The following is a 12,286-nucleotide window of genomic DNA, read 5'->3' as shown; positions in this document are numbered from 1 at the left end:
AGATGTGGCGGACTCACTGAAGGTTTTCCTACATGCCATCTGTGACATAACCTAGATAACACTTAAAAAAATCTTTCATGGAAGTCTGAATAGCTGTTTGACAAAACTGAATAATATAAATACTATTTCATCTATAATGAACTAGACCATTCAAACTTTCACAACATCATAAAAATACTGCACAAGGCTCTTCCAAATATTAGCATGTTTCATAGCATTTTCACTATTAGTTATTAAATATAAATATATATATTTTTTTACCTTTGCACTTCTTCTTAATTTTATTCCTCTGCTTCCTCATCCCCACTCCCAGTGAGCCACTATCCTGAATCCTTTTCTTTATAATTTTAATACATAGGCATAAATACAATTATTAAAAAAAAATATATTATTTTAAAAGTAATAATTATATAAATATAATTATTAAAAGTTCAATTTGGAGATTTTCAAAGTAAAATTTGTACCTCAGATCTTTCACAGATACCTTTGTCCTAACAGACCTGTGTAAGTATTTACAAACTTATGTTAAATTTCTCTTAAAATTTAACATTAAAGCAATAGTTGCAAGACATAAAGTAATTTCATTCTCAATTCTGGAATTTTTCTTTTCTCTCTCTTTTATTAAGATTTATACCAGAAGAAGATATATAAACCTATTCTTCCTCTTTCTAACCACCAAAAAACAAACGCACAAAACAAAACCAAAAATAAAAACAAAAGACATTGGATCTGAATTGCCCTCTTATGTAATAAATGCCATGCCGCTTTTAGTCAAATTCTAGGATACTTCCAATTTCTTGGGAGCATAGTGGAAACCTTCTGAATATGCAGTAATTCCTCAAAATTCACAGGCATGCATTTGGGATGGAGGGGTCTTCTTCATAATTTATTATATTGTGATTGGTTAATTCTGAATGAAATAAATTTTCCTTCCAAAAAATTGTAATCCTATACATAAAGGCCATCATATTAGTTTCAATTATGTGAATATTTTAAAATGGGGAATTCCACAGTTGCTATATTTTATCAGCAAGTCCTTGAAGGACATGTGATGGTAGAATCAAATCGAAGGTACATAATAAATATGATGATAAGCCTGGTTTTCTATCAAACCCACCCACGGGGCTGTTAAAAACATAGGTGCCCTTGCCCCATCACCCAGAAAATCTGATTTGGTCGCTCTGGGTTTGGGGCTTTGCACCTGTATTTTTAAGCAGCTCCCTCAGTGAATCTGATTGCAGAAGTTGGTGATAACAGGGTTTCTCAAGTCCCATCAAGTTCCATCAATGTCCAGGGTGGTGCAGAGGGACACGCCCAGTTCGAGTGGGTTACATCGTCATCTCCGGACACTGTACCTGCGTCGTGGCTGTCGAAGTAGTGTTGCTTCTCGATCCCCACATCTGTTGAAACTGTACCCTGATTTCTGCAAATGTTTCAATGATGACAGCAATAAACACATTCTGAAAGAAAATGACAAACCACATTTACCAAAGACTGGGCATGAGGGAGTGAGGGCAACCGAAAACAAACAAAAGATCTGCAGAAACTGTCAGAAAGCATAGACTGGATGAGTATGAATTTTTAGAGTACCTTAACAAGCCAGGCAAGGAAGAAAATAAGGGTAATGAAGTAGAAATAGGAACGCCAGCGGGGAAAGCTGTCGATGGCTCTGTACATGAGGAATACCCAGCCTTCCTGGGATGCAGCCTCGTACACGGTGAAGATGCTGGTGCCTGTCAAGAGAGAGGGGAGCCGGCTAAGCTGGGGTGGGCTTTTGAAATGAGAAAACATTTTTCAGAAACACAATCAATATTTATCCATGCTCATTTTCTCAATGACAAAAGCTCTTCTAAAGGGACTCAAATCACATGCAACATTTTATTGCTCTTAGTCTTAGGATTTTGATAAAGTTGCTTCTGACTTCAAGCCAGGGCAGTTTTAATATCTCTAGCAATGAAATAATTTTAGGTTACAGATTTCGCTGTTAAATGCATTTAACAATGCAGAAAAGAACACTAACAATCAAGCCAAGTAAAGATATAATAAAAAAGGATGTGTACCTTGTACGCTTGCCACTTGGGGCTTAACACTTTTAGAGTGCTGAAAAGCACTTGAAATAAGTCCGAGAACTGGGTTTCATTTGAAATCACGTTCTCATAGGGAGAACTAAAGTATCTCAGGCTCCAAAAATTCATGTGATGGAGCCTGTCTTTGGATTCCATGGTGTTTACACTGAACACCAAAACGTAAGTTAGTAAATCATTAAAGAGTACTTTGTATCGTCTACGAGAATTGCCTCATTGAAAATACTACTGATAATGAAAAGAAGAAAAAGGGAACAATATGTGGGCAGATTTTTGAACGTATGGTTAAGAGAATCTAAAATGTCATTCAGAGGAAAGCCAGTGTTTAATCCTCACGGCATTACGAGTATGTGTCATTATTTCCCTATTTTACAGATGGGAAAACTAAAGCACATAAAGTGTAGGGAATTTGTCTAAGGATGCACACATAATAATTAGGGGAACTAGAATTAACCCAGGCACTCAGGAACGAGGACCTGCATATTTAACTGTGATGATCTCCTGTCTCCTGACATCTTTTCTGTGGCTTAGTTTCCCCATCTGTAAAATGGGGAAATAATAATTAAGGCATACCGCAAAGTATTGTGAGGATTAAATGATTTCATTTCTGTCAAGCACTGACATTTGATGAGCACTTAATAAGTTTTAGGCATTATTATAAACAATGAAAATAACTGCTCATTATTTTGTGAAAAACCATACAAATAAAAAATATAGTACTCAGTTGAAGTTGTTTACAAAACAAATATGATATGGGTTTTTATTCATAAAACTGGTAAACATTTGTACCTCAACAAATTCCACTGCTATAAATGAGTTAAATTATTATAGGATATAAAACCAATATCCACCCATATATGTGCTAATTTAAAATTAGAATGTGCATACAATCAAATGTCCAAACTAAGAAGGAGGTTACTAAATTTGCCTGACGTCTGACTGCCTCTCTGGGCCTGTGCATGCAGGAAGAAGAATCAGAGCATCAGTGAATTCGAAAGCACCCAGAACAGCAGAAAAGTGTAGCAGCAAATGGGGACAAATGAGAAATAACAAGGCTTGAAATAAAAGCTGAGAGAAAGAGGGAAAGTGGATCCCTGTTTGGTGAATGCCTATTAGGCACTAATCTGTGCTACGTAGTTTATGTAAAATATAACTTCATATATGTACTGCCTCTCATTTTAAGAATCATATTTGGTACATTGGTAAGTTGTTGCCATAGCAACTAGTATTTGTAGAACACGTTTAGTTTCAAGGCTCTTTCACATACTTAAATGCTAAGGAAATCCCTGTCTAATTAGGCAGGTAGATGGGTAGGTGGGTATAAGCACAGATAATATCCATCACATTTTACAGAAAAGCAAAGTGAAGGTCACTAGATAATGAAGTTGTCCGAGTTAAAAAGAAACAAAACCAGAATCTAAACCCACATCATCAGGCTCCAGGTGGTCTTAAACTCTTTTTTTCTTTACCATTTACTTATATATATTCTCTTGCTTGGCACCGGGGCTTTAGAAAGACCTTATTTTCTCTTATCCTCAATTCAAATGAAGTTATCGATAATTATTTTCTGACGGACTATAATGGCTAAGTTTATAGTCTATTGAGGAACTCATACAAGAAAATAACTTTTAAGAGAAAGATTCACAGAGGAACAGCACGCACCAAATATAAAATGGCAACAGAAAACAGAAGTGACTGTTTCCATTAATGATCCCTACGTACTAAAAATATACAACGTTTTTGCTTTTATGGTCTGAATATGAAGGACAATTTTAACACAAGACGTAATTTAAGTCCCTTATTTTTTTCTAGTTATGTGAACTAAAAAAGAAAAGTGGCTGCAGAAATCCATTATGAATTACCATTAAAGTTTAATTGCTTTACCGATTGAGCATTTACAGGTACAATACGAGGATCATCAATATAAGATTAAATGTGAAAGGAATACTGAAAATTATCCTTCCTCTAACTTGCGCAGATCTTTCTTTATTACATCTACAGGGAAGATACTATTTGAAATTAAGTAAAAAATAGTATGTTCAATGAGTAATCTTGAAGCTTTTACTCCATTTTTCCTAATTCGACACCGAAGAAAGAAAAGTAGGAACCTTCAGTACAGCTCAGAGAGCAAGGTTTGTTGCTACAAAGAGATGAGACGCTTGTGAAAATGGAACCAAAAAACTCCCCAAGAAAATGCTTATTATTGAAAAAAGTGTTTCCCATGTACATGAACGATGCGGGGTCAAAGGCTTCGGGGATGTTACTGAGTGGCAAGCGCAAAGGCAGTGGAATAAGACAGCCCTTCCTCACCACTTTCCCGTTCCTGACTTCAACAAATGTACGAAAAGAAAATCACTTTCGAAGAGGCTTTCCAATGTTTAAACTGACAAAATAAAATGTATGATCTTCTTACTTTCTATGAGAAGCTGACAACCCTAAGGATGAAACTGTTGCCGCAGACACTTATTTTGCACAGCCTGCTCCCTCTGGCTGCCCCGGTGCTGCTCTCCGGTCCTCTTTGCCAACTCCCCTGTGGTCCTCCAGCCCAGCTCACCTCCTCTGCCCTCAGGCCACTCGCGATGCTACTCCTCCCAGAGAGGCCTGAGCTCACCTGTATTCCATCACTTGTCACACTGACTTCTGCTACCTTGCTTGTCTCCCTCGCTAGGTGTCAGCACTCTAAGTTACAACTGTATCTTTCACTTCTGGACTTGGCATTGAGAAACACTCCAGAACTGGTGATAAATAAAACAATGATCATATAGTATAGAGACACAGGAAGGCCTTCCTCATATACTTGTTTTTCTTAATCGAGTCTTCCTTGGTGTAAATATTACACAGATAATTTGGAAACAAAGGGAACTATTTTATAACTGACTTTATATTTGGCTGATTTTCACAATTCACTTAAAACACATACACATATATCAATTTAAAAGCCCACGCTACAGAGAAACAGGAAAGTTTTCCTCTATTGTTTAATCCAGAATGGGACATTGCTAGAAAACAACATATTGATACATACGAAATACTTTTTCAAGTTATACTCCAGAATATTTTCAGTCCATTTGAATGATGGAACTAAAATTTCTAGCTGAAAAGACCACACTTTTGTTAAATGAATAATGATTCTACAATAGCACTTGGAAATAGAATGCATTCTCTTTCCGGAGCCCGTGTGGCTTGCTCCAAAAATATTTCTGGGAAGCTCCTGGAACAGCATGGCTTTATTAGACCCCAAAATCTCAAAGCATAAATTCAAGCCATATAAGAAACAAAATTCCAACAGTGATACTCAGCTTGTCAATTCTCTTAACTTCATTCATTCTTCTTGACCTCTTCCTTTGGTGGTTTGAATTCGCTAGCTAAAAAGACCCACAAGTCTACATTTAGAAGATAAATCCTCACCTTGGAACTTTCTACAGGCTGCCTATATTGAGACATAGTATAGGATTTTTTTAATAGCTCTGAACAAAATTATATTCCAATCTGTTTTGACTATCTTTAGGATTATATTTACTGCTTGGTTGTCTTCCGTGAACTCTTTTTCCATGAAAAAAAGGGAGAAATTGACTGTGTCCTGGGAATATTCCTTATTGTGTCTTCTAGTCATACATTACGTGACACCATTGAGTCATCTGACTTTCAAATGACAGGGTCATGAAATTGTGGTGATAACTAAACAAGCTACAAACTTGGGGTTCCTATTCCACCAAACCGCCCCTCACCGTCTCCCCATTTACCTCTTCACGTGAGCTGTACCCTCAAATCTGATGGATGGAACTCAGGTGATAATAAATTTTACCCAACAGTGGTGATTAAAAAGTAAATCTATTTGTCATGAGACAGTTAAAAACACATGCCATGTTAAGTTAAAAAAAAAAACGAGAGAGATGTGTATTCTTAAGGTGGACATCTGGATTCAACATAATCAACTTTTGTCACTAAGGCTGGATGTATCCAGATATATGAAATGTGAAGACGGTCAGGAGACCAACACAGCAAGGAAAGCCCACCCTGACTTACAGAGGTTTGTTAAATAAATCAACAATAATTAAATTACTTGGGATGATGTCACCTTTCTAATGAAGAAAACCTTCGTGAAAATGTTTTCTCTTCCTTGAAATTATGTTTAATTTTACTAAACTATATTTCCAAACTAATTATCACAAGTATTTCCCCTGATAGACTGTGATATAACTTTATGATTATAATAATCTATACACAACTCACCTACATGCTTAGCTGATGACCCACGGGCATTCAGCCTGAGGATTGCCCTGTGGCCACTGAGTTAACAAAACAAAGTAACATTTTTTATTTGCTCTTCCAGAACATGGAGCAAACACAAAAGGACTTCTTTTCTTCTAAATGCTTCAAAATGTATTTAGAAACCTTATGGGTTTTGAGCTGAATTTTTGCTTAGAATTTTTTTTTTTTTTAAACAATTAAGCCCTCTTTGGACACAACTTTGCCTCACTGGTGAGACCACTTTGTCGGTTACCTTAAACCTCACTGTTCACAGCACTAAAGCTTTGCGACAAGATCAAAGGCCATATGGAAAAAAACCCAAAAACCACATATGTTTATACATATTTTCTAAGTGAAACTTCTTTCATAAGTTGTAAAGATTCTTAGTTGAAATGTATTTCTTCAGAGAGAGAATTTCTAAACACCCAAGTGCTAAATATGAAATACTTCTAGAAAAGGAGAGGTGAAAGCTTTAACTACAGTATTCAATACAAATGGAAAAGAAGTGTTGACAAGGCTGATGCTGACACTGGCAGGAAAGTTTAGGCATAAAGTAGAGCAGTTCCAAGGACGCTGAGCCCATATGCCAACTAAAACAGTCCCCGCCTCTGGAGTTGGGCAATTTCCACGGAGGCTGGGAATAAGAGCAGCAAAGCAGAGGTCATGAGAGATAACTGTCACGTCCCTGCCTTTGAAGAGCAGTGATTTTAGATCAAAAGAGCTTCTTGGAAATTTATTTTCCATTAGTTGATTAAAAAACAAAACAAAACTATGCTTAGCCGCAGTTAGCTTTCAGCGACCTTCCCTAGCATTCAAACTGTCCACTGCTTCTAACCTATCTGACCTTCCTGGGCCTCAGACTCTGGCCATAATGGTACTTGCTGGTCACCACTAACACACTAAATAAATGTTCTTTAGTAGCTTTTAAAATTTTCTCAAAAAGCAAGCAAAACATACCATGTAGGAAATGTGGTTTCTTTTAGAGTGTTTTAGCTTTGTCACTCACTTCTGAAAGATCTATTGGAAAGTACACTCAAAAGAAATCAAGGCAAAAAGGCCAGAACGTCATGTAATTCTTAGGGAGTTACCAGTTATGACATTAGAATTTCATAATAGTCCAAAATTAGAACCAAGCATTTGGAAAAAGTACTAAGACTTTCTTGTCTTCATATCTGGGGACACACGTGGTTCATATCTCTGCATTACCAGGCACAAGCAAGGAAAATACAAATTAACTTTAAGGTAAAGTTGGTCAGTCTACCTCAGAATAGCCACAATAGTGAGAATTGGTTTTATTTTTAAATAAAACTGAACTAGTAAATAAGCACAGGATAGAAAGATCAACCAAGATTGGAATTAAATAATTTTACTTTTTTGTTCAGAGGCATTTTAAAATCTGATTCAGGTCTAAGTGGGATAGAAGAAAGATACCTGAGTGATATTGACCAAATGTAATTAACAATAAATGAGATAAGAAATACAAATAACATACAGCTTTAACTAAAAATAAAGTTCTTGTTTGTGTTATGATAAACATACAATTTCCATAATTTACAATGAAAGATTTAACCACTGATATAATATAAAACCGAAAACAAGAACATGTTCTAATATAATTCATATTAATACTATAATCGAACAGTTACAACTGAATAGGAAATAAATACTTATTGTTAAAAATTTAAAACTATACATAGGCAAATATTTGGTCATATATCTTCACATTGATATTATGTGTACAAAAATATTCACAGAATTTTTCCTGTATTTGCTGTCTACTTTCTTCCATAAACTCCTAAGGCTAAAACAGGTTTTAAAATTCAGTTTTTCAACTGGTTTAGATTTATTTTTTGGATGTGCCACAGATATAATTTTAGATTTCTTAAGGTTATACTAAGATTGAAAAACAGTTCACATGTATTAAAAGCTGTGTTAACAAGGAAGCAAGATACTATGTTTTCCTACCAGGCCAGCATTTCCAATGTAAACCAGAATTCTACATAGGTGAGATAAGAATGTGAACAAATAGTAAAAACTTTCCAGAGAATTAATAGACTTCATTTTTTAAGAGTAGTTCTGGCTTGCAGGAAAACTGAGTAGATAGCCCCAAGAATTCCCATTTACCTCCTCTCTCTGCACCCTATTAACCTCTTGCATTAGTGTGGTACGTTTGCTACAATTCGTGAACCCATGTTGAGCCATTATTATTAACTCAAGTCCATAGTTTACATTATAGTTCACTCTTTGTGTTGTACAGTTAGATGGGTCTTGACAAATACAAAATATTATATATCCACTATTACAGTATCATACAGGATAGTTTCCCCATCCTAAAAGTCCACTGTGCTACACCTATTTAACCCCTACCCTTCTCTGAAACCCTGGCAACCACTGACTTTTTCACTGTCTCTACAGTTTTGCATTTTCCAAACTGTCATTTAGTTGGAATCATAGAGTAACAGCTTTTCAGACTAGTTTCTTTCACTTAGCAATATGCAGTTATCATTCCTCTGTGTCTCTTGGTGGCGTGACAACTCATTTCTTTTTACTGCTGAACAATATTCCTTGTATGGATGTACCGCAGTTTGTTTATCTCAAGTTATACCCTATGAGGGGGCATCTTGGTTGCTTCCAGTTTTTGTCAATTAGGAATAAAGCTGTTATAAACAATCACATGCAGGTTTTTGTGTGGACATGTTTTCAGTTCATTTGGGTAAATACCTAGGAGCATAATTGCTCAATCATATAGTGAGACTATATCTAGCTTAAAAGAAAAAAAAAAACCTAACCAAGTGTCTTCCATAGTGGCTGTACCATTTTGCATTGTCACCAGCAATGAATGAAAGTTCCTACTGTTCCACGTTCTCATCAGTATTTGGTATTGTCAGTGTTTTGGATTTGTGTCACTCTGAGAGACGTGTAGTAGAATCTCGTTGTTTTAATTTGGAATTCTTTAATTACATATGATGTTGAGCATTGTTTATATGCTTATTTGCCATGTGCTTATCTTCTTTGGTGAGATGTCTGTTTTTTGCCCATTTTAAAATTGGTTTGTTTTCTTATTGTTGAGCTTTAAGAGTTCTTTGTATATTTTGAATACAAGTCTTTCATCAGATATGTGTCCTTCACGTTTTTTCTCTAGTCTGTGGCTTGTCTTTTTATTCTCTTAAGAGTGTTTTTTGCATAACAGAAGTTATTGATTTGATGAAGTCCAACTTAGTTATTTTTTCTCTTATGTATCATGCTTCTGGTGTTGCCAAACTCCAAATCACTACCAAACCCAAGGTCACCTAGATATTTCTCCTACATGATCTTCTACAGTTTTATAGTTTTACATTTTACACTTAGGTCTATGACCCATTTTGAGCTAATTTTTGTGAAAGCTGTACTGGATGTATCTAGATTCATCTTTTCTTCGTGTGAATCTCCAGTACTTACAGCACCATTTGTTGACAAGACCATCCTTTTTCCATAGAATTGCTTTTGCTTCTTTGTTGAAGACCAATTGACTGTATTTTTGTGGGTATATTTGGGGGCTGTCTATTCTGTTCCATTGACCTAGTTTCTATTTTACTGCCAATACCACACTATCTTGATACTGCTTTAGATTAAGTCTTGAATTTGAGTAGTGTCAGTCCTCTGACTTTGTTCTTTCTCAGTGTTATGTTGACTATTCTGGGTCTTTTGCCCATTCCATATACACTGTAGAATCGGTTTGTTGACATCCACAAGACCACATGCTGGGGTTTTGATTGGGATTGCATTGAATCTTTACCTCGCATTGGGAAGGACTGATATCTTTGATGCTCTGTTGTTAGGTGCATATACATTAAGGACTGTTGTGTTTTCTTGGAGAACTGACCCTATATTATTATGCAATGCCCATCTTTCTCTCTGATAACTTTTCTTGCTCCGAAGTCAGCTTTGTCTGAAATTAACACAGCTACTCCTGTTTCCTTTTCATTAGTGTTAGCATGGCACATCTTTCTCCATCTCCTTACTTTTAATCTATCTGTGTCTTTATAGGTAAAGTGGGGTTCTTGCAGACAACATATGGTTGGGTATTGGTTTTTAATCCACTCTCTTAGTCTCAAATAATTGGTATATTTATACCATCCCCATTTAAAGTAATTATTGATAGAGACAAATTAAATGTACCATATTTGTAACTGTTTTCTTTTCATTGCAATTGTTCCTTGTTTCTTTTTTGCCTTCTGTCTGCCTCTCTCTTTATATGATTCCATTTTTACTCCTCTCAGCATATTAATTATACTTCCTTTAAAAAATTTAGTGGTTGCCTTAGAGTTTACAATATATATTTACAACGAATCTAAGTCCACTTTCTAATAATACTCTACCTCTTCATAGATGGTGCAGGAACCTTATAATAGAGTATTCCCACTTCCTTCCTCCTGTCCCTTATAACACTGCTGTTATTCATCTCACTTATCCATAAGCTCTAATCACCTAATATACTGTTTCTATTATTATTTTGAACAAACAGATACCTATTAGTCAGTTAAGAATAAGAAAAATAAAATATTTTATTTACCTTCATGTGTCACTTTTCCAACACTCTTCTTCTTTATGTAGATCTGAGTTTCTGATCTACATCATTTCCCTTCTCTAAAGAACTTCTTTTATCATTTCTTGTAAAGCAGTTCTGCTGGCAACAAATTCTCTTAGATTTTGTTTGTCTGGGAATGTCTTTATATGTCCTCACTTTTGAAAGATACTCTCGCTGGATACAAAATTCTAGGTTATTTGAATTTTTTTTTACACTTTAAATATTTCATTTTACTCTTTTTTTGCTTGCACAGCTTCTGAAGAGAAGTCCAATATAATAATTATCCTTGCTCCTCAACAGGTAAGGTGTTTTGGTTTTTTTCCCCCTCTGGTTTCTTTCAAGATTTTCTCTTTGTCTTTAGTTTTCTGAAGTTTGAACAGAATATACCCAGGTGTAGATATTTTGGTACTTATCCTACTTGGTGTTCTCTGAGCTTCCTTTATCTGTGGTTTTGCATCCAACATGAATTTTGGAAAATTCTCAGCCATTATTACCTCACATATTTCTTCTGTTCCTTTCTCTCTTCTCTTTTTGGTATTTTCATTACATGTATGTTAGCCTTTTTGTAGTGGTTCATAGTTATTTGTCATTCTGTTCCATCTTTTTCTCATTCTTCTTTCTCTTTGCATTTCAGTTTGTGAAGTTTCTACTGACATATCTTCAGTCTCAGAGTTTCTTGCCTTGGCTGTGTCTAGTCTCCTGATGAGCCCACCAAAGGCATTTTTCATTTCAGTTAGAATGTTTTTGATCTCTAGTACTTCCTCTTGATTCTTTCTTAGAGTTTCTATTTCTCTGCTTACATTACCCATCCGTTCTTGCATGTTGTCCACTTTTTTCATTAGAACTCTTAGCCTATTAATTGAAGTATTTTCAATTCCAAATTACTTGATAATTACAAAATTCCCGTCATATCTGAGTCTGGTTCTGATGCTTGCTTTGTATCTTCAGATTGTGTTTTATTTGCCTTCTACCAGGCCTTGTAATGTTTTGTTGAAAACTGGACATGATATATAGGTAACAGTAACTGAGGTAGGTAGGCCTTTAGTGTAAGGTTTTATGATAATCTGGCAAGAGGTTAGGCTGTGCTTAACGTATGCCATATCTGTAGGTGTCAAAGGCTTCAGTGTCCTTTAGTGTCCTGGTTTCTGTGTCTCCTGCTGTCTTTACGTTTCCCCCAAAATTCCTTCTAAACAGACTCTGTGTCTTGCAGCTAGGTTGTAACCTGGTTATTATTTTGGAGCCCTGTTAATGTGATTATAAAGTGTTGGAGAGGAGAAACATTCTATAATCTTATGATTAAATCTCAATTTTTTTAGTCAGTCTGAGTCCTGGCTGTGACCTTCAGAAGAGTTTCTTAGACTCTTTTTCTCAGTTTATGTGATGC

At 35.6% G+C, this 12,286-nt stretch overlaps 1 protein-coding gene across 1 annotated transcript in view; it reads right to left on the bottom strand.

The window, feature by feature from the left end:
• The window catches only part of NALCN (sodium leak channel, non-selective), a 272,041-nt gene that overhangs the window by 199,714 nt on the left and 60,041 nt on the right, over nt 1-12,286 (bottom strand). The window contains 2 exon segments of the mRNA XM_061170618.1: nt 1,356-1,460; nt 1,591-1,733. Coding sequence (XP_061026601.1) covers nt 1,356-1,460; nt 1,591-1,733 — 248 coding nt within the window.

This window comes from Eubalaena glacialis, chromosome 16, assembly GCF_028564815.1.
Source record: "Eubalaena glacialis isolate mEubGla1 chromosome 16, mEubGla1.1.hap2.+ XY, whole genome shotgun sequence".
NCBI classification, from domain to species: Eukaryota; Metazoa; Chordata; class Mammalia; order Artiodactyla; family Balaenidae; genus Eubalaena; species Eubalaena glacialis.
This window is presented reverse-complemented; position numbering and strand designations above follow the sequence as displayed.